The sequence below is a fragment of the Stegodyphus dumicola genome, chromosome 5 (assembly GCF_044657685.1).
Source record: "Stegodyphus dumicola isolate Sdum_Otavi_A_Nest chromosome 5, ASM4465768v1".
Lineage (NCBI taxonomy): Eukaryota > Metazoa > Arthropoda > Arachnida > Araneae > Eresidae > Stegodyphus > Stegodyphus dumicola.
In genome coordinates, this window is record NC_140772.1 from 212279705 (window position 1) to 212302305 (window position 22601).

Sequence of the window (22601 nt, forward strand, 5' to 3'; positions counted from 1 at the left end):
TTAGTTTTTATTAAACCTAGCAGTTAGAAGAAAGCATTGAAACATTCTAACATGAATTTTAGTTCGAAGCATTTTCTTAATCGTGTGGTCTAGTATGGGTATATTTTAGCATCAAGATGCACAATCTAGCATTCTAATGTACTGAACATTCTAATGTACATTCTAATGTACTGAACGCTTTGGATGAGATGATGAGTGTACCTCAATTCTTTTCTGCAAGGCACAAAGCGATCATACTGTTAATATTATCAGTCTTATCACCAAGAATATTATTCTGTTATTATTACTTACCCTTGTAGTCTTCTGTAAGTCCCTTGTGGTCCCCTTACTCTTGTGGTCCCAACTCTTTTCTGCACAGCACAAGGTGATCAAAGTGTTAATATTCTCGGTCTTATAAACACCAATCCTCAGTTACCAAGAATATTATTTTGTTATTGCTACTTACATTTGTGACCTACTAGAAGCGGGTGAAGCTCTTCATCTGCGATATCTCGCCTGGTACAGTCTAACATTAACAAAAGCCATTGGTTTAGAATAGGCTTAGGTATTAAAGTTTAATAAAAAGTGAATATTTTAAATCTGCAAATTTTTACTTCAGATTAAAATTACTCCAGTTAATGAAAACTATATTTGTTACAACACTGTCAATTTTATTGTTTTTATGGCAAGAAGTCAAAAGGTTTCGGCGTTTTTATGTCAAGAAGATAAAGAGTTTCTCCTTCTTTCCATAGCTGTATTTATTGTCAATTTCATGTTTTAGCAGATAAGTTTACTATTTCCTGCTATTAGAACCATCTGGAACTTTGTTCGTCTTCGAGTATTTTAATTTGCATTTACATACACATGCCGATTCCAATTTACTAACCAAATACTAAGTAATACTTTAAAAGATGTTTCATATTGACATTGTAAACACACCACAGAAAAAACACCACGTTTTATAGAAAAGTATTTTTAAATTCCATGCTTAATTTTGTAGCATGTTTGTTCTGTCTGTTTCTTCTATAATCATTGGTATCTGGCCAAATAAAAAGCTTATGAGACATGTATATATAACTGAAGTCTGAAAATAAGGTAGACACTTCGATGTATTAGAGGAGTAAAGGTAAGGTTTCTGCATTAATTATTATGGTAAAGTGTAAAGATATTCTAAGTAATAAGATAATTTCAATGCTTGAATTTCAAGGAATGTTTTGCATCTCTAAAATCACCAACTACTAATATTTAGTTGTTATTTAAAAACATTGTTATTTTTACCTTGTTTATGAACTGTCACAGTTTTAAATGTAGAGTCGAAAAGCGAAATTTCGGGCTGAGAGTTTGCATCTCAAGAATTATCACGTATTTTCCAATGACGAAGAACTCATTTTCCTTACAAACTTCCTTACAAAATCTTCCTCATTGGAGCAATCAACTATCGAATTCGTTGCTGTAATTCATTAAGTAAGAATAAAAGGGTTAGCGAGTGTAAGTTTACAATTTGTTTCTAACTAATATTTGCTTAAACCTTTACAAAATTTTGGATGAAAATACACACATTCTTGTCAGTACGAGAACTAAAAATGCAGCCAACGGTCAGGAGATCATGGAAATCGTGTTAATATTGAAACGTATGTTTTGTATTCATGTTCATCAACGTAACTGACGCATAGTTTCACTTGCAGTTCTTTATGCTGATTGCGCATATGAGCTCGGCTAACAGCACAGCAATTTTCTTGTTATCCAAATAACAAATTGCGTTAGATTTCGTCAAAAGCTTAAAATAGATTCCTATTGTCACAATACTGGATGCAGCTAATCATAAAAAGTTTGATTAAATTTGTTTGTAAGCGTACAACTGAAATACACTGCAGGATATGAGATTTCACTAATTTTACGATTTTGTAATTAAGAGCACTATTTCATCAATAACTGCGAAACTATACTTAAAATTTCAACTTGCGTGAGGAGGGATATTTCTTTCTATAAATCTTAGATTTTTCATTTTTTTTTACCTTCAGTTTCCCTTATTTACGAAAAAACATTTCTAGGGGAAAAAGTAAATAATTTTCCCCTAGATATTCAAAGGAGTAAAAGATAATAATCATCAGTTTACTAATCTAGTAAACTAGTGATCAGAAAGATAGTGAGATAAATAGTGAAATCAATTAGATGCGCACTAAAATACAAGAATATATTACTTTTATTCTAAAATAGTGTTAAATGTAGTATCTTATTTTCAGATTAAAATTTATTTAAAAAAATGAAGGTTTTCTTCCAACCTGAACAATAAATTTGCTATTTAGTCTTTATTCTGCTAATTTCGACATAATAATTAAATTTAAGGTGTATACAATTACTTAAATAAATATATGAAGCAGAAAACTAGAAGTAATAGCTGCCAATTAATATGTACTGCTCGTCAAATTAAAGGATAAGCTGAATAAAATATGCTCACTGATTAGAGTTTTCAATAAATGCTCGAAAAGCAATTATTTCTCTTCATTATGTGCAACTGAACACTAAATTCAACTTCTGCGCATAGATAGCGTACGAAATTTGCAAATTAGGCGATTGAAAATTTATGTCCTATAGCCGCATGTTGAAATTCAGGTGTTTGTACTGCTCTTAAAGTTAGTGTAGTTCTAAGAGTTATCAGTATTTAGTAACTACGATTCAAAAGCGTCAGTAAAATGCTGAGCATAAGGCGCGGCTAATTGCTGGACTCGAGAGCGGGAGGCAAATACAAATAGAAGTTTATCCAGTATCTAAATGTCCTTCAAAGGGTAATTCCATTCTCTGGAAGGGCTTTTTAAGTACATTCAATTACTAGACAGCCTGGCCAAGAGCAACAACTGTATCCGAAGACCGTTTTCTTTCGTTGTAGACTCGAAGAATCTGTAAAGCGATTACACGAAAGCATGTTTTAGACCGTCAGGTAGCCACACAAGATCGAATCATATATTGTATTTCTCCACGAAGATTTCTTGCGGTTGGAATTTATGCAAGAAAACCAATAGTTGGTGTCTCACTCATATTTTCTTTCAAAGTTTCCCGATTGTGTGTCCGATTTTCCAAGGTTTTCGTTCATGTGGTTTCGTGCTCATGCTCATGTATCCAAGAGGAATGAGTAAACGTTTACTGGTCAATACAGAGGAACTGGGGTTCTATATGTGCCTCAGTTTTATGGAAGTGAGGAGCACGCAACTTGCCTTCCCCAGTTCATAAACGATCCTTTTTTCTGAGGAATCCTTTCATAGCTTGGCAAGAAATTCTAATAATTAGCGGCAAATAGCTGTATAGCTTTGATGGAAGTTTTGTAACAGGTCACAAATATATAGACGAAGTCTTGGAATTTCATTTAGAGCTTTTGATTCGGATATTTTGCTATAATAGTCATGGGTATCGAGCACCTTTGACGTCAGAGTAATAGAAAATAGTAACTATCTGTCTAATGGATTAGCTGGCTTACCAAACGGACTTGAACGTGATTTGGCATGCCTGGGGTGTCTCATACCGATGAGCTATAGCGCTTCTATTATCTGCCTTCTCTCTCCATACCTAAACGCATTTTCAGAAGAATGGCATGCACAAGACTTGATCAACAATTCGGTAATATTTATGGCATCAAGATGTGCGATTTGCATGTTTCCAGAGATTATCATGTATCATATTAAATAAATATTTACAGGGAAGATAAGATAGATAAGTAGGGGTAAACAGAAAAGATAAATTTTACATAATTTTAAAATTTCTATAAAAATAAATTTATATTATATATTTTTACTTTAATCAACTGGCGAACATGGTAAATTATTTTTAAAAATGCTTATGCATAAATCGTTTTAATTTTTTTTTTCTACAGGTGATAGATATGCCTTTCAATATCCTTTCATTCTGAGGAGCAGTGTACATGCATGTCATAGCATATAAAATTAAGTAATGGACGCAGCCACGTATTTATATTATGAACTAATTGCTTGAAATTAGTTCATAATAGCTAAATTACTTGAAAGACATAAATATAAACTCATGTACATGCATCTTACTTCAATAATTAGAGTTAAGGAGGAAAATAACTGATTAAATGTGAATTTTGTATTAATTTTAACAGAAGAGTTTATACCAGTTTTGAAATATTTATCGATGGAGGTCTCGTTGCTTCAATAATATGTCAACCCACTAATGGCCAAATAGCCAGCATCATCATAAATAATAATAAATCTGAATATTTTGTAATTCTTTCAATTACGTGTCTTATCCATGGGAATCACTTTTCCTTAGAAATGACCATTTTCCCTTAGGACTCATCTCTCCTAAATTAGGTAGTCCCTGTGTACATGGTCCACGAGTTACCGAGCGGTAAATTTGCCAAACAATGTTAGTTTTGTCCGCGGTTCGAATCCTGGGGAATGGTCTGGCTGTACGGTCGTTTTCGTGATTTTCCCCATGTATAAAGGATGCGCGAGACAGTTTCATTAGAAGTCCTCCACAAAGATATCCCTCCCCTTAAACAGAGAGCCAAAGTGTGCTTTGCCATAATAAACAAAATAAACCAAACCAATGTACTTTACTGTAATTAACCAGTAGTTTCATTTATAGAATTCTGATTAGCTTATAAAAGTAAGATTCTATTATTTAAAATTGAAATAATAGATTGAAAATTTATTTATCCACTTTATTTGAGTCTGTAGCCAAGGAATATATTATAGTGTATCAATTATTAACATTATGTGCCCTTGTTATATCTGTTAATTAATCCCTTATTCTTTATGAATAGCGATTGGCGCTTAACTCAAACGAATTGCCGTTCATAATTTATTTGATTACTATGTAGTTATAAATGTGATTTATAAGTGCAATGTCATAAGTCGAATAAATCTATTTTAAAAATGTATGTTTCTAAAATTTCACACCTAAAGATCATTACTTAATCTTCACAGGAAATTGAACCGTCTTCCCACAAAACAAGTGCCAGAAGTATTTTGCAGAATAGGTAAACATATTGGAGAATAATATCTTGTTCATCGATTGTTCAAGTACAAACTAAAATATAATGGCTAGCGACTGTGATATCTCAAAGGTAATATAGGCGCCTCTAATTGAAGTGTTCGTGCTTTCGAGTCAGAGCTGAAGTTATACTATGAAATTACGCATAGTAACTTAATTCTTAGAGTCATATTCAATATATCATATTCGATACTTGTTTTAAAGGTACTCATTAATATACATTAAGAAACTGGGAAATAAGACCCTTTCATTATATTATTCTTGCAACGCAGAACATTTACAAAGACGTAAAAATTCTTCGTTTCATATTTATTATTTTTCTTAGAATAGCTGCTCACAAACCCTAGTATGAGAATATAATTGCTATGAAATTCTGCAACATGTGAAACTCAAATTTTTGCAGCTTGTGTAATGTTATTTTATAATTACGATTGGTATGCAATCATAGTTAAAAGCTAAATTAATTTAACCCTTTCCGACATGCTACCTTTTAAATTCGGAGTTTTCATTTAAAAAAACGCAGGCAGTCTAATTAGGGCTAGAGGAGTACACAAGTAAAATTTTGTGAAGGTTGCACTTATCGTTTTAATTCTGTGGTTGTGCCCAAAGTGGTACACTGATTGAATACAGCTTCAAAACGAGTGCTGAAACGAGCATTGTTGTGAATGTACTGACCGATGAGATGCGGAGAAACAAAAAATACAGACTCTCAGTTGTTCTAAATTATCGGTGAGCCCGGTCTGGGCAAACCTAGGGTTCGCCGTTTGATTTTAGGCAAGATTTCAAGGTAAAAATTTAAAACTAATATAGAATAAGGAGATTAGCATACAGCCAAAAAGTAACATAGAAATTTCTTTTCAAACAATTCCTTTTATACCCTAAAAAATCTGGAAGATTTCTTTGAAAAATGAGGGTCTTAAAAAACTAAACATGGCTAAAATATATGGACTGGTTTGTGTTGTGCTGCCATCTACTATAAGTACAGAAGGTTCAGAGTAAGTTCAGAGTATAGTAGCCTATAAATCGTTTTTCATTCAATTTTTCTGTGCGTACAGAAGGAAAATTTTAGGTGTGTCCAGACCGGACACACTGTGCCGCAAAGGGTTAAATGACAGACAAATATAGATATTTCTTGAGGAAATAATAAGAAAACCGATACCCAGATCAAGGAATTTAAACTATAATTAGGAAATATGTCCTGCTTTTCTGCTTCTTATGTATGTCTTCATTCTCATATATGTCATGTATATTAATATGTCTTCATTCTTTTCACTTCAATTTGTTTACTTTGCAGGGTATTTAATCATGAAGATCGCAGTACCATGTCTTTTTATAGCAGTTATTCTGCTTACAGTGCAGTCAGTGGAACCTAGACATACTACAAGGGGTAAGCTATTTTAAGCATTTATGAAATTCTTTACCATTATTTAGTTAAATTTAAAAAACATTTCATAATGGAAGTAATTTTAATACTTATTATTTCTGTTACGCAAAAATAGGAAGAGGGAAGTATCGTGTATTAATTTAGACTTTTGTTGGATAATAATAAAGCCTATGATAAAAAAGGCTAAAAATAGAAAACTAAATTCACCACGTGATGCACTGTTCAAAAACGCAAGATGTTCGATATAAGTGTCAAGCTGATGTGAAGCTCCATGAGTGAAATGAGAATTTTCGACAAGTTTACCAAACGAAAACAAAATTTTCGCACAACAACTAATAGAAATGCTTATTATCTCTACATATAATGAAAGAAAGAGTCTGTGTGTCTTTCATTCGTGCTGCGCTAATAGACCCACGGCTACGAAATTTGATACACAGGTGCATCTAGACAAGAGCCATTGCACCTCGAAGCGAGTCTTTCAAAATTCGAATGAGATCATTATATTTTATCTTTTCGATTTTATCGCATCATTTTGAATAGCTTCATTCCTTTAGAAATGTGGTTTTGGCAACAGTTTTCCATTCAATGCTTTGTATACAGGACTGCTGACTGTTGAACATATGAGATAAAAATGCTGCTTTTTTCTTTTGATTTTTGGACGCGCAACATGCACATCGCAATCTTCTTATTCTGACACCCAGTGTGTCTCGCGTGGCAAAACAGAAAAGAATTTCCTTTCCCCCCTCTCTCTTTATTAGCTAATGGCAAAGGGGTTTCTATATTTTGAATTATGTCATCCACAAAGCACAATTTGGATTAGTTATTGCTTTCTGATGATAATTTCATTCTTTTAGAAATGTGGTTTTGGCAACAGTTTTTTATTCATTGCTTTGGATACTGGACTGATGATTGTTTTTTCTTGGAAATATGAGATTTATTTCTTATTTCATTGTAATTTTTATATTATGTTTTAATTATATGTAATTTTAATTATATAAAAAATTTTGCATAATTTGTGTGTTTATTTATTTATTAGGATGCTTAATATTTATACTAAAGGATATTGCTTATTTCATTGTAATTTTGTTATATGCAACACAGTTTTCTTTTTAATTTATGGTTTTTCTTTTTCTAAGTCCAAAGGGGTCCATGAAGGACTACTGTTTTCGTTTTGCGATTTTGCATCGATTGACTACAAACAGCGAATCACTTTTCAAACTGTTGCCACAAAGTATTATCGTTCTGTGTTATATTTAAAGAAATTAAATAATGAAAAATCTGCATAAATGTATGTATATTTCTTAAATTGTGATAAAATAAAGGTACATAGAGCCATCGAATTTTGAATGAGACGTAATCCTCCTATGAATATGGGCATATGGAAGGCCAAATTTGAAATTTTGAATTTGTTTTATTATCGATTTCCTATTTTGTAGAACTTTAACGAATTTTTGATTAACAAATTCAAAGATTTCCAAAGCGAGCAATGGCAACGTTGTACAGAAAACACATTTTTTTCTCCAGCGCGCGAGTCTCTGTATCGTAAATTCTAAAGATATGCTTATTTTAAAACTATTTTGTGATATTGCTGTTGAACTGAATTTGATGGTATCAATGCGAAGAACTTGATATTTAATAAATAAATATAACACAGAAAATGTTAAAAAAATGCCCCTGCGGGCATAATTTAAAGTCTGAAACATTTCAGATGTTTGTTTTGATAAAGTAGAGTAAAATTCTGCGTAGTTTTTAATTTTAAAGTTTGGTTTTCCCTTCAGGCATTTTTTGGATGCATTTAAAAGTCAGACGAAGGCTGGTCGCGTAGCTGCTAGTAAACATATAAGTCATAATTAATCGTACAAGATGTAATACAATCGCGATATTTTAAATTCGAATAAAATATGTTATTTTAACTGCAATAATTATCATATAATCTTATCCTGTAAAAGAAATGTTCTATTACAACGCGTTCATATTATAGCAATGTAACACATTTCACGGAATTTATTCCAGACGAAAGGCGCAGAGTAAAATGTTTAAAAAATACGAACTTTAAGGATTATCTAGTGTATTTGTAGTAGACAGGATGAAGGACATAATTATAAATATCCTAAAAATAATGGGAAACAACCATTTGAACTCTGAAAAACTTGATTACCAACTTGCGGGAAGAGTTGCCAAAGTGAGTTGAGGGAAAACAATATCCTCAAATCTGTTTTTGACTCTAAAAAGGATCCCATAAAAGTCTGGAAAATGCTGTTGAATATTCATGCCTACGAAATCATGCACGCTGTTTACTTTCCTGCTTTGGAAGTACACTGGTGTGCAAAAATTAAGGACGAAGTCGAAAAATTAGCATATCAGCTGAACGAAGTGGCAGAGCGGACAGAAAGACCAATTATTAGATTAAGTAAGGTGATGTACGGTAGCACATGCGCAGATATGCAGGTAGACGTAATGGGGGAGTGTCTGAGTAGTATAAAGCATGTTGTCGGTGTAAGATCAGTATTTCTGGCAAAGAGATTGCACACCGTATAGCAGTTAAATTCACACCGAGTTGCTGCCTCAGCGAGAAATGGCGAATAATCAATCTGTTAGACGACATCTGGATGCTTTTACTCGAGGTCGAATCATTGGGAAGTTGGAGGAAGGCCGCAGTGTGACAAGTGTGGCTGCAGAGTTCGGAATTGCTCACAGAATCGTTTCACGACTTTGGAGACAATTTCAAACTACAGGAACAGCTATCCGGGGGTTTAGTAGTGGTCGTCCACGAGGAACCAGACCCGCAGATGACCGGTATATTGCCTTACAGCCCAGAAGAAACAGGCAGCAGACAGCGGGAGAAATTGCTAGACACACGACACGGGCGACTGGACGACCGATATCGCGTTTTACCGTGGCCAGAAGACTGCACGGTGGTGGTCTGTTTGCACGACTCCCTGAATGGTGTGTACCTCTAACGCCTGCCCATCGGAGAAGGCGTTCTCTGTGGTGCCGGGAACACCGGAATTGGAGAGACAATGAATGGGGACGAGTACTCTTTACAGATGAGAGCAGATTCAGTCTGAGTAGCGATTCTCATCGCATACTCATCTGGAGAGAGCGGGGAAGCCGTAATCATCCCTCGAACATCATTGAAAGGGACAGGTATGGAGGTGGCGGTGTTCTCGTTTGTTTGGGGAGGCATCATGCTTGGTAGTCGTACAGACCTTCACATCTTCGACGCAAGGTCAGTCAACGGGACCCGTTATTGTAACGAGATTCTTCTTCCATATGTGCGTCTTTTTAGAGCCGCTATGGGTCCGCAGTTCCTTTTCATGGACGACAATGCCCCATGTCATCGCACAGTAGCTGCCGAACAGCTCTTAGAGAGTGAGGATATTGAACATATGGATTGACCGGCACGATCTCCGGATCTCAATCCCATCGAGCATGTATGAGATTTTCTAGACAGATGCTTGGCAGCTCGTACCTTACCACCAGTAACGATTCCGGAGCTTTGATTGGCACTGCAAGACGAATGGGAAGCAATGCCTCAACAACTCATTGACACCGTTATCCTCAGCATGCGCAGACGCTGTGAACCTGCCTAGCAGTCAGGGGAGATCATATCCCCTATTAAAGACCGGATGTTTCTTCCTGGACACCCATCACAGGGATGTTTCGGCCTTCAGTCGCATAGCGCTACATGCTACTTTTTCAATAAAGCTTCTTTTTATCCCTCTGATTTCTCTTTTAGTAAGTATTGCTTACATTACTCATGTCCTTACGTATTGGGGATCTTACGGTATTAAATGTGTTGATTTGGAAAGCTTTTGTAGAAAGTTATATTGAAAAAACCGTCACGTCCTTAATTTTTGCACACCAGTGTACTTACTGCAACTAAACAGCATTGTCTCTGATGACAAAAATTAAAACTAATTTAAGAACGCAAGTTAGAGATGTTCTTTTTAGAAGATTTACTAAGGCTGCGCTTTATGAAGCCTGATCCAAACATTCAATTACTGTCACAAAAGGAATAAATGCTAATATATCACTAAATTAAATTTTTCATCGTATTTCAATGTTATTTTACGTACTGTTGCTATGTTGACTTTTATATCTTAATATTATTACTTTTCTAATGTTTTCCTTCATAATGTAATAAATTTATTGAAAAATACTTCTACTTTATTATTTTTATTTGAAACAGTATTTAAATATATGCAACTGATTATTAAAAAATATTAATATTATGGTAAGTTATTAGCCATACGTGAATACAAAAAATGTTTTATACTGTAAATTTTTATTTTAGTATATGATTTAATGTTTTTTGTATTATTTCTTAATAATGCAATAAAGTGATAAAACTATACGAAAACTACAACACTTTCACAAAAGTCGCATTTATGGGTATATTGAACTTATGCGGCCTCCTTTATCACTGTCTAATTTAAATGTGACTTCTCATGGTAAAAAAGCTCCCCACGTTTTGCCTACAGTCATATTTAAGCAGAAATGTAAACACAGCTCCAATGATTTTCGAAAGACAAAATGCCGATCAGTTTGTTATAATATGTATTATTACGATGATGTTTTAATTTTAAATTTCAAAATAATTTTCTGAGCACATTTTTGTTACTCTTTAAATTTTTCTTGGTTTTTAAAGAAAAAATTTATTAGTAACGAATCTGAGAGTGGAAGATTACTATACGTTTCCCTTTATTTCTTTATTTAAACATAAAGAAATGAGAAACACATATATACGTTATTCCTAAAAGATGCAAGGAACGTAAAGAAGAAGGGTTAAGAGAATGCAAAAATAACATTTCTCATTGCTTCGTTTAAATCACCTTATGTGAATATCCTGGATACGAATCTAGCCGGGCTTTATTATACAGTGCTTCAGTCTCTCAGATTAACATCATTTCGTACTAAGACATCCTATATTTCTTGCAATGGATAACTGAATTTCAATAAGAATATAAACATTAGATATTGTGTAACTGTTTTTAATTAATGCACTGCTGATATGTATTTTAGGAGTATAGATACTCTCATACGCTCGGTTATTTAGTAGCTATTCATGCTTTTAAAAGTTAACCTAAAACATAGAAAACGAAACTTTGGAATAGTAAACATTTAAATTCGGATTAATATAATAAGCCAAAAGTGCTAGTCTAATTAGTTATAGTAATAGACGCCTTTGTAAAAATATTTAACATAATAAGTTTTTATTAAAATAATTCATCTTCAACATTCAGTGTCATGCATATCGATTAGTATTAAACATCCTTTTAACCATTAGCAGAAAGTAGCTAAAATATTTGGGGTTTACCTTTCTTTCTAACTTATCTTAAAGTTTCCGAAATTTGTTTGGTTAAGTGGAAACCACTTTTATAGTTTAAAATATTCTGCTGTTGCTAATTAAAATTCATTTGATTTTACATCGATATTAATAATTAAGTTAATAAAACAGTATTATTCGTTTTTAATAATTCAGGATTATTAGACTTCGGATTAAATTTATCTTCTTAAATAAAAATGGAATAAATATTGGTACTCACATTAACGAGATTGGTAAGGCTACCAACTCTCGCACTATTGTTCTACTTGTATGTTCGCATGTATGCTTTGTAAGCTTAACTCTGAGATCGACACTTAGACATCAAGTCAGTTTCAGTACTTTGTTTTTACTTAAGTTGATGACAAAACGCTTTCTCTCACACGTATGTAGAAGCAAACTAAACTGTAATTTTCATACACAGTTGTTACAATTCACAATATTCCGTTTTTATCAGTAATGAGTCGAGCAGCCCTAGATGTGTAGAGAAATGATGTCGAAAAGCACCACAAACATTGTGCTTTAGTTGCATTTTTTGTTGCTAAGACTACAGTGGGAAGCTTATAAGGTAAGATAAGTTATAATAAATTTTAGAAAACGTCGGTCTCTGGAGAAAAAGTGCTAAACGTTTGCGAAGTGCAATTTCAAAACCCTTTCCTGAAGCAAAAACCAATAACGCTTTCCTGCATCATAAAAAATACTTACGTATGCTTATATCGGCTTTAGAAATAGTTCAATAGTCATACCTTGTAGTCATATTCTATGAAATTAACTGTTCAAAAACGAAGATAACATAAATTCTTTTTTAAACTTGCCTTTAGCATACATCAAGCTTTATTTCCGAAATTTAATGAATCCCTTTTATTTTGAAGTTAAGCATTCAAATACTACTTTTATTCACATTTAAACTTTTCAAATTTTGATTTTTTAGTGTTGGAATGTTCCCAGACAAATTACAGGCCTCGGATTCCTGATCTACTGATCAGACATCAAAGTGATCGTGGACCTTTTGAAGTTACAAGTACAATGACTAAAACCAGTACCACGGGGTCTAGCATGCCTATCGGAAATACAAATCTTGATGCAACTACTAATTTACAAAGTCATCTTAAAGTCACAAATTTAACAACTGCATATTCCAATCAGCCGATCGGAAATATAAACCCTGATATTTCTGTTCAAGTTGACAATACTCGCACATTGACTGAAACAACTACAAATCTGAATGTGCCTACTGATGTTCAAAATCAGTTTGTAATGACCAAAACAACAACAAGCAGCTCCAATATACCTGCTGATGTTCAAAGTCAGTTTGGAATGACCAGAACAACAACAAGTAGCTCCAATGTGCCAATCGGAACTGTAAATTCTGATGTGTTTAGTGATATTCAAAATCAGCAAACAGTGACTCAGACAACTGTTGGAGATTCGGTTTTGCCTGATGATGCTCAAGGTCAGTTAGGAATAACTAAAACAACTGTTTCAAGCTCTAATTTACCTGCTGGAAACATAAACTTGGATATGCCACATCAAACAATGTCTGATAAGACGGCTATAGGTTCTATTGCATCTGCCGAAGTCGACGAAAGTCTGATTAAGAAGACTGAAGCTCCTCTTTATTATGTGACTAAAACTGCTAATTTTGATCTGTCTGCTACAGACAAAAATCTAGGTGCAGTGACTAAAATCACTACTATGGATTCTAGTGCACCTAGTGATATTCAAAGTTTGACTGGGTTTAGTAAAACAGTCACTACAAGTTTTGGTCAGCCTGCGGGAAATGTGAATTTTAATGTGCCTAGTGATGTTCTATCCATGACTGGAGCTAGTAAAACAATTACTACAGGTGCTGAACAGCCTATGGGGAATGTAAATTTTAATGTGCCTATTGAAACTCAGAATCAACCAATTGTTACTGAAACAACTACTACGGACTCTAATATGCCTACTGATGCCCACGGTCTGTTCGGATTATCTAAAACAATTACAACAAGTTCTAACGAGCCTGTTGGAAACATAAACTTCAATGTACCTTCCCAGAGTAATCTCGGAGGGATTAAAACAACAGCTACTACAAATTATAACACTCCTGCTGATAGTCAAAATCTGTTTGGGATGACTAAAACAACTACTACAAGTTCTAATATTCCTACCCAAAATATAAACTTTGACATGCCTATTGAAAACCAGTTCAAAGTGATTAAAACAACTACTACTACTAATTCTAATATACCTACTGATGTTCAAAGTCTGATTGGAATGAATGCAGGTGCTACTACAAGTTCTAATATCCCCTTTGATGCTATAAACTTTGCTATGCCTACCCAGAATCAATATAGAGTGATTAAAACAACTACTTCAAATTCCAATATGCCTATAGAAGGCTTAAATTTTGAAATGCCTACAAATCTGCAAGGTCATATTAAAATCACTAATGCAACCACTACATATATGCCTTCTGATATCCAGAGTCTACTTGGAGGGTCTAATGCTACTATTATGTATTCTAATGTACCTTTTGATGGCCAAAGCCTGCTTGGGGGAACTAATACAACTATTAGGTATTCTAATCTACCGTTTGACGGTCAGAGTCTCCTTGGAGGGACTAATACAACTATCAGATATTCTAATCTACCTTTTGACGGTCAGAGTCTCCTTGAAGGGACTAATACAACTATCAGATATTCTAATCTACCTTTTGATGGTCAAAATCTTCTTGGAGGCATTAATGGCACTGTTACGTACTCTAATCTACCTTCTGAGGTTCAGAATCTTCTTGGTGTGACCAAAACAACTACTACGAATTCTAATGTGCCCATAGGAAATATGAACTTTGATTTACCTACTCAAAGTCACTTCACAATGTATAAAACAACTACTACGAATTCTAACGTCCCGGGTGAAAATATAAATCTCGACGACGCTAGTCAACTACAGAATCAGTATTCAATGACTAAAACAGTTACTACAAGTTCTAATATACCTATGGATGCTCAAAATTTGCAAGGAATGACTAAAACAACTGTTACAAGTTCTAATCTGCCTATCGAAAATGTAAACTTCGAAGTCCCTCAAAATCATTATAAGGTAACTAAAACAACTACAACGACTTCAAATGTGCCTGTTCAACCTCAGAGTTATCACACAGTAACTCAGACATCTACTTCGCATACTCACAAACCTAAAAAGCATCATCATCATCACAAAGTTACGAAAACAACCACTACTCAGCAGTAAGTTATTATAAGATATTCTTCTTTTTTTCATTATTAGTATTATATTTTTATCATCATTATCATTATGATATTGTATATTTTATATGCAGACATTTGACAGTTACAATAATACCATTTAAAATGATGCATAGATTAATTTAATTTTTAATTTAAATATTAACAAGTTTTAATTATAAACAGCCCTTTAATAAAAGGATATTTGTAATCAGAAATCGGTTAGAATTCAAAACTGCATATAATAAATTGCTTTCAATACTGATTCTGAAACAAAGTACATGCATTTACATTCTAACGAATGTTTTTATGAAATGAGAATATTATATCAGGCTACAATTTTACAAATTATCTACATAATGTAATGCTTTGGAATCAATATGAGGGGCTTGATTTCTATGAAGGTGCTGAATCAAGCACATAAATATACAGAAACTTAGGCGAAGTTATAAACTGAAGATTCTTCCTATATCTTTTAGAAGCTATATCGATTAATGCAACTGTTTTAGGCCAGCATATGAGGGAAACCTATAGCTCCAAGAAATTTCCAATATAGGACCTCTTAATGTGACTCGTTTAGGTGACACGACGGAAACACCAATCAGTCAACCATTACGTTAAAAATTGGATCCTTGATTAAAAAAAAACGGAGTTTTTAGCAAAACTCTGAAAGTTATCAAATTCAATGTTGAAAATATACTTGTAGAATTATATATTTCAAGTCTTTGAAATATTAAGCAGAGAATTTATCGTTATCAAAGTAACATTTATAACTCATGTATGAAATATACATTAAAACCTCGATTTCAGATTTAAATCAATCAAGAAATTCTTTAAACAATAGATTTCGACCATGTCATAATACTAAAATTCTAATTTTATGTTTAGAATGTAAGTAGTGTGTTTAGAAGTAATGAAGACAATAAAAGTATGCATTATTATTTATTAATTATTTGTTAATAACATTCGAGATAATTCCAATATTTTATAAACAACTAATCTTTAAGAGATTTACCTTAGTCATTCGCGTTCCCCCTTTTCCTGCTGAATTTACCACATGAAAATCAGGAAGGGAAATATATGCGGTGTCTACTATTTCTGAGGAGATCGCTTAAAGGCTACACATAGTAGATTCAAAAACACATATTAATATTATTATATTCTGTATTTTAAAAGGCATATCAGTTTCTATAATATTCCATAATATATATTTTCTTATAAAAATAACTTTCCTAGTTGTGCATACACTTTATATTGTTACTATAAATTAGAAGTCATATGCTGAAAAACCTGAGGGGGGGGAATTAAGACAAGTGGTTAAATATAATTAAGAAAAGGAATGTAATTAGTTAGTTGCAAAAACTCTCATATAAAAATAATATTTTTAAAACGTAACCACTTAGTAAGAGATGTTATATGCTGCATAACTTTCATTTATTTTTCGTATGAAAGGGCAATTTGCCCAGAAGAACTAACTATGCATTGATTCCCCATAAGCGTTGTTTCACTTTTCAAACTGTTGTCAACAAATATTATAGCACTGCATTACATTTAAAGAAATTGAATAATGAAGAATCTGCATGAATGTATGTATCTTTCTCGCATTGTGGTAAAACAATGTTACCTAGAGCCATAAAAATTTGAATAACGTAATCTTCCATAGATTATGGTTCTGTGGACCTAATTCTAATTTGAAATTTGTTTTATTATCGATTTCATATTTTTTAACACTTCAATGAATTTTTTAATTAACAAACTAAACGTATTCAAAGCGAGCAATGGCAACACCGTACGAAAATAAAATATTTTTATCTCCAGCGCGCGAAGCTCTGTATCCGAAATTTTATTTTAAAGATATGCTCATTTTAAAATTATTTTGCGATATTGCTCTTGGACTGAATTTTATGGTTTGAGTGCGAAGAACATGATATTTAATAAATAAAGGTAACTCACAAAATGTTAAAAAACGAACCTTTATACGTAATATAATATCTGAAAACTTTCGGATTTATTTTATTTATTTATTTATTTATTTTCATTTACCTTTAAGTTATGATACTCTAAATAGAAGGAATTTCTTTATTTACTTTGACTCACAAAATGAAGTGTGTGCTACATTGAAGCAGGTGCGTTTTTTCCATTGTAGATCTGTTAACCTACCTTCTGAGTTCACTGGGCATACATAGTCCAAAAAATGTTAAAATGATCGTTTGGAATTTCAAAGAAGATTATAATTTATGTTGTTATTCTTACTCACATGAATCGTCTATATAAAAGCCATACTAATATTGACAAAAAAGATGTCCTGAGTTTGATCTTGTTTAAATTACTTGATATTAAAGTACAATCTGTATTTTCAGCCACAAGTCCCATCATGAAAATTAGGGAAAAAACGTTAATGCTGGTAAGTAACTAGTAATCTACAGAATTGTATTATAAGTAGCTATTATAAAAAGACAATAGATAGGAATATAAAGTAAGAGGAGAAATAAATTTCTACAAAATCGTGAAATAATTATTGAAAATTTTTAAATAAACTAGAGCAACGAACATTTGAAAGCAATGTATTTATACTTTTACTAAATTTGTAAAGTTGAAACAATATGAATGTAGAAAAATTATTCATATTTCAATTATTGTACCAATGTTGCAGTTTTAAATGCAAATAAACAGACTATGTTTCAAAGAAAACCAATTGACTAATTTTAATATAATGCATGCTCAGGTTAACATGACCTTTCCTTGAAGTTATGCAAGCATTTGACGCTAATACACCACCTGCGGTTTTAAGTGACATCCAAAATTACACCTACAGTCGTTAAATGTTACTGTTATGTTTTAAAAGTACAAAATCCTGAATGCAGTTTTAATAGACTCGTTCACCGTATAAATAATTATGTACAAAAAAGGGTTTGTTCAATTCAGAACTTCATTCTCTTTCCTTCAGTGGTTTTGCAAATCTCTTGACTCTTAGGCTTTTGGGAGCCGGCAACATAAACAATCAACTGCTTACTAATTCAGAAATCAAACAACAAAAATCAGCGTTATATTTTCAAATTTTCACAGGACTAGTTTCGATGGTATTACCGAACCACCATCTTCAGCTGCAAAAGCGCAAATGAACGAGATAGGATATAATGATTAGATAAGATAAGAGAGCCTGGACAGAAAATAAGCTAGTGGCGCCATCTGTTGATGAAACCAGAACTAAAACATAATTTCTTTAAAGGCCGAAGACAAAGATGGTTTGGAATCCATCTATATCTATATCTATATATATATATGTAATGATTTTAAAATGCGTAGATGAAAACACTAAAACTTTTAACAGCTTACGATATTGCGTAGATGACCGAGAAGACCGTAGTGGCCTTAAGATGGCAGAATGGAAAGCTTGATGACGCAATTTAGCACAACGTATCTTGAAAAATCACAATCTTTATTTTTTTATGTATATCAAGCCATCCTTTTTCAGATAAGATGTTTCCTAATTATATTTGAATACAGTAAGTTCCAATTTGAAGTACGAGGCCATCTTAAGCAAGTAAGCAGCAGCATGGATGAAAAGCGTCTTGTCAGCAGGAGAGGTTATGCAGAAAAGGGGAAGAGTATCATAGAACTTCAGAGAAAGAAGGGTGGGAGTTGGAAAAGTTTCAGTTCAGAGTTTTGGTTTACAATTAATTTGATAGGAAAAGAGGTATCTGCATTAAAACGTTACGTAAGACAGAAAAATATCGAACCTGTGAGAAGAGATGAATTTAGGGGCAGATCATCAAATTTAGAATGTTAATTTTGAGTTCGCCAATTATTTTTTTGAAAGAGCTATCATATTTTGTTATATCTTACATGTATACATATACTGTGTGATTGTATGATCAATGGGACAAACTTGGAGGGTGGTTCAGCATACTAAAACATACATTTTGTGTAACGGAGTGTAGGGTCTAAAGTAACATGTTAAGGCACGAACGCAAAATATGACACGGGAGGAAGAGTTTTCGAAGGTTTAAATTGCAAGCTTCAAGTTTGACACGGGAGGGATGATAAGGGAGTTTTTTTTTTTAAATCAAAGCAAAGTGTTTCTTTGCAGAAATATAGTATTCACAAGAAATGTGTAAAAGAACGACCAGTAATACGAACTACAGCTGTGATTGACTGGCAATGAGGGGGATAGAGGGCGTCAGAGAGCCGGGCAAACCGCGACCCGATTGAATCAGCGGAAGAATTACTTGGATGCGAATTTTGCGGGGCGATGGATTGGGCGCGGTGGACAAGTCCGATGGCCACACCGTTCGCCAGATTTATCCAGCGTGGATTTATTTTTATAGGGGCATATGAAGGGCATCATTTAAGAGACTCCCGTTGACTCGCTGGAGGTCTTTGTCGATATCTATTGCGGTTGCAAGCGTACGCGAAGTACCTAACATTTTTCAAAGTTTTCGACGAACATTTCCACGACGCTATCAAGCATATAGATATGCTGGTGGTTGTAATTTTGAACATTTCTTGTGAATACTGTATTGCTGCAAAGAAGCGATTTGCGTTGATTATGTATGCAAATTTTTTATGCATTATCTGAGAGAACATAGACGTTTCTTATATTTATTCTGAAAAAAATGGTTTATGTCCAAAATTTTATTCTGTGTTATCAGATCTCCTGATTTTAACGTTAAAAAAATGTACTGGGTTGTTCGGAAAGTAATTTCGTTTTTTTTTTTTTAAATGAAGAAGAAAGAAGATTTTTTTATACTGAATAAATATTTTATTGAATTATATATTGTCCATTCTGGTACAATAACTTTTGCCGTCTTTCTGACAGCAGCATGATTCCACGCTCATATGTTTTTCTTTGCTTGGCGAAAAGTGATCCAGGTGATTTTTGACCTCATCATTTGAAGTAAAGATATTGCCTTCTAAAAATTTTGTAGAGACTGGAAGAAATAATAATCAGAAGGTGCTATATCTGTAGAATATGGTGCATGTGGCAATATATCCCATCCAAGCAGTAAAAGGTTTTGGCAAGTTGTCAAACTTGTATGAGGTTTAGCATTATCTTGTTGGAACACTACACCTTTTCTATTGATTACTTCTGGTCTTAGCTCTTTAATTGAATCATTCAGTTTGTACAGCTGGTGACAGTACACTTCAGAATTGATCGTTGTGTTGTGCGGTAGAAGTTTAAGAAAGCAATTGCTTTAAAATCCCTCCAAATGTATAGCATCACATTCTTTCGACTCATCTTTTTTACTCCACGATCTCTTGCTTTTAACATTGTTGTAGACAACCCACTTCTCGAGTCCAGTGGTGATGCGCTTCAGAAATGGATCCTTTTCCTGACGTTTGAGAAGCAAATGACAAACGTCAATGCGACAGCACAAATTTCTTTCCGTGAGCACATGAGGAACTCATATGTCGAGCTTTGAGATTAAATCTAGGCGTTCCAAATGACCATGAACGATCGAATTCCAAACATTTAATCTCTCAATGATCTCACGAGTTGTTATTCTCCGGTTTGCATCAATAAATGGCTTTTATTGTGTCTTCGTCAGCTTTAAAGGTCCGTTCCCACTGGGGTTTATCTGAGCTAACGAACACAACTAACGCAGTCGACCCATCCCCAAAACCAGTTTTTCCCCATAGAGCAGCAAGTTGAAAAATCTGAACTGCAGGCACAGCGGAGCTAGTCGACACAGGGAACTGACTCCGTTAGCTCAGATAAACCCCAGTGGGAACGGCGCTTAACTGGCCTTCCAGAACATGGTGCATCTTCAAGTTCAAAATTACCAGATCGAAATTTTTCAAACCACTTTTGGCACTGCCGTTCTGCAAATACGTCTTGACCATTACACATCGGATAATTTTTTTCTTACGTTGAACAGCATTTTTACCTTTTAGATAGCAAAAAGTTCAAATATATCTAAAATGTTGAGGTTCACATCCATATTTGAAAGGGCGTCAACCAAAATTACTGCCCAGAATATCAATCGAACTTTTTCACAAGCACATTTTTTTCTTACCTTGAACAGCATTTTTACCTTTTAGATAGTAAAAAATTCAAATATATCTAAAATGTTGAGGTTCACATCCATATTTGAAAGGGCGTCAACCAAAATTACTGCCCAGACTATCAATCGAACTTTTTCACAAGCAAACCTTGCAATATCAGCTGTCAAAATATGTAATGATTATGCGGCTTAAGTGTGAATTTTTGTGAAAAACACTCTTAAGTCCTCTGTTCGGAGGAAGCGAAATTACTTTTCGAACAACCCACTATTTTAACATCAAGTTCGTAGCAAATATTTGAAACATGATTTGAATAAATTGCTTATGAAGAAGAATCAAATATTTTTCCAGTTTCTTTGCCTTTTTTCGTGATAACAAATGTATTAAAGACATAAAAATACGTATATGTTGTGACGTATGAGTGTGAAAATAACAAATTCTTTTTATTTAATTTTCTTCCATAAAACGTGTTTCATTTTTACCTTTCAGGTATAGACCCTAGAAATGTTTTAATGAAGAAAATTGCTTCAAATACTATGCAGAATGTATCTGCAGGCAAACATTTGGAATCTATTTCCGTGGGCTATGGAATATCTGATATTAATAATTTATGTATTTGCTTTGCTTCTAATTTCAGATTTGTAAAAGAAAAAAGAATAAAGACCTGATCTTCACAAGTTTTATTTAATCAATTATTTCAACATGTCTTCAATTCATTTTAATTTCTTTGCAATATCTTCTAAGAATTCTTTTTGATGACGCTTGACATTAATATTTCATATGTTACTAAACCACACGTTAACGTGCTCCATACGCAAACATACAAATGCTTCAGGAACTAGCAATAGTTGAAGTTATGGCATTCTTTACACTAGATGGTAAAAGCAAGAGAGTCTTACAATATGATTTTTTTTCATCTTACACAACTTTTGAAGCAAATCACAAAAAAAACATATAAACAAGCAAAAGATATGACGGAGAGATATATAATTAAATTTCCTTAACGATTATTAGTAAGCGCAAATTTAAGAATTTCATTTCTACAAAATAATTTTTTTCTTTTAAAAAAACCATAATATGAATATTTGAATCATTTAAGCTCATGTTTATAACCAAAGTTTGCGAAAATAAAGGTTGCGCAAGGACTATAAATAATCACGCTGCATGGTAAGGTTTAACTTAACAGTTCCTGTTGCAATTTTACCAAAAGCATTTATTAAACCCTCATTAAAATACAAAAACTTATTTTACCATAATTAAAAAATACCAGTTCGGTGCATATTTAAGAAGCCTGGGAATTCGAAAATGGATATTTTGACTAGGAATCGTGATTTATACATTAATCCACTGAATCCAGCACAGTGCCACTGAATTAGGAATAGACATGGCTATGCAAATTTGACAGCGCTGTGCAGTGTTTGTGCTCACGTGAGGACGTTGTGGTTAAATGCACATACAGTAGTTGTTAATCAGTTGTTTTAATTACTAATATGGGTAAAGCTTCTGATTTAGACAGCTTCAATCTCGAGCAGATAGTAGGCACTCGACGCATGGACATCTTGATTGGACTGGACATCTTAATTTACAATCTAGATAACTGCTATAATAATCTTGCACATCGCTTTTACGCTTTTTACTTGGCCAATAAAATGGTAGTTTTATATTTCCA

General features: G+C 33.3%; 1 protein-coding gene and 1 long non-coding RNA gene across 3 annotated transcripts in view; one reads left to right on the plus strand and one right to left on the minus strand.

Moving 5' to 3' along the window:
- LOC146997409 (uncharacterized) overlaps positions 1-688 on the minus strand; it is a 149837-nt gene extending 149149 nt beyond the window's left edge. The window contains exons 1-2 of one of the 2 annotated variants that reach the window (XR_015041412.1): positions 446-688; positions 292-350 (exon numbers count right to left, since the gene is read on the minus strand). This is a non-coding gene — a long non-coding RNA (uncharacterized LOC146997409). Of the gene's footprint in view, positions 1-291 lie in introns of both variants that reach the window. The other variant, XR_015041411.1, reaches the window with a different exon arrangement.
- A 4238-nt stretch (positions 689-4926) lies between these two features.
- On the plus strand, positions 4927-21609 carry LOC118191084 (uncharacterized). The gene is made up of 5 exons (XM_035361879.2): positions 4927-4975; positions 6284-6376; positions 12631-14932; positions 17290-17333; positions 21422-21609. The coding sequence occupies exons 2-4, from the start codon at positions 6295-6297 to the stop codon at positions 17312-17314; spliced, it is 2409 nt and encodes an 802-aa protein (XP_035217770.2). The 5' UTR covers positions 4927-4975; positions 6284-6294; the 3' UTR covers positions 17315-17333; positions 21422-21609.
- Positions 21610-22601: the final 992 nt, after the last annotated feature.

Bases quoted from the DNA above. Each gene is read 5' to 3' on its own strand.
- LOC118191084 (XM_035361879.2), top strand. From the start codon at position 6,295: ATGAAGATCGCAGTACCATGTCTTTTTATAGCAGTTATTCTGCTTACA. The intron at 6,377-12,630 runs GTAAGCTATTTT...TTGATTTTTTAG, and splicing joins ACCTAGACATACTACAAGGG to TGTTGGAATGTTCCCAGACA. The intron at 14,933-17,289 runs GTAAGTTATTAT...CTGTATTTTCAG, and splicing joins AAAACAACCACTACTCAGCA to CCACAAGTCCCATCATGAAA.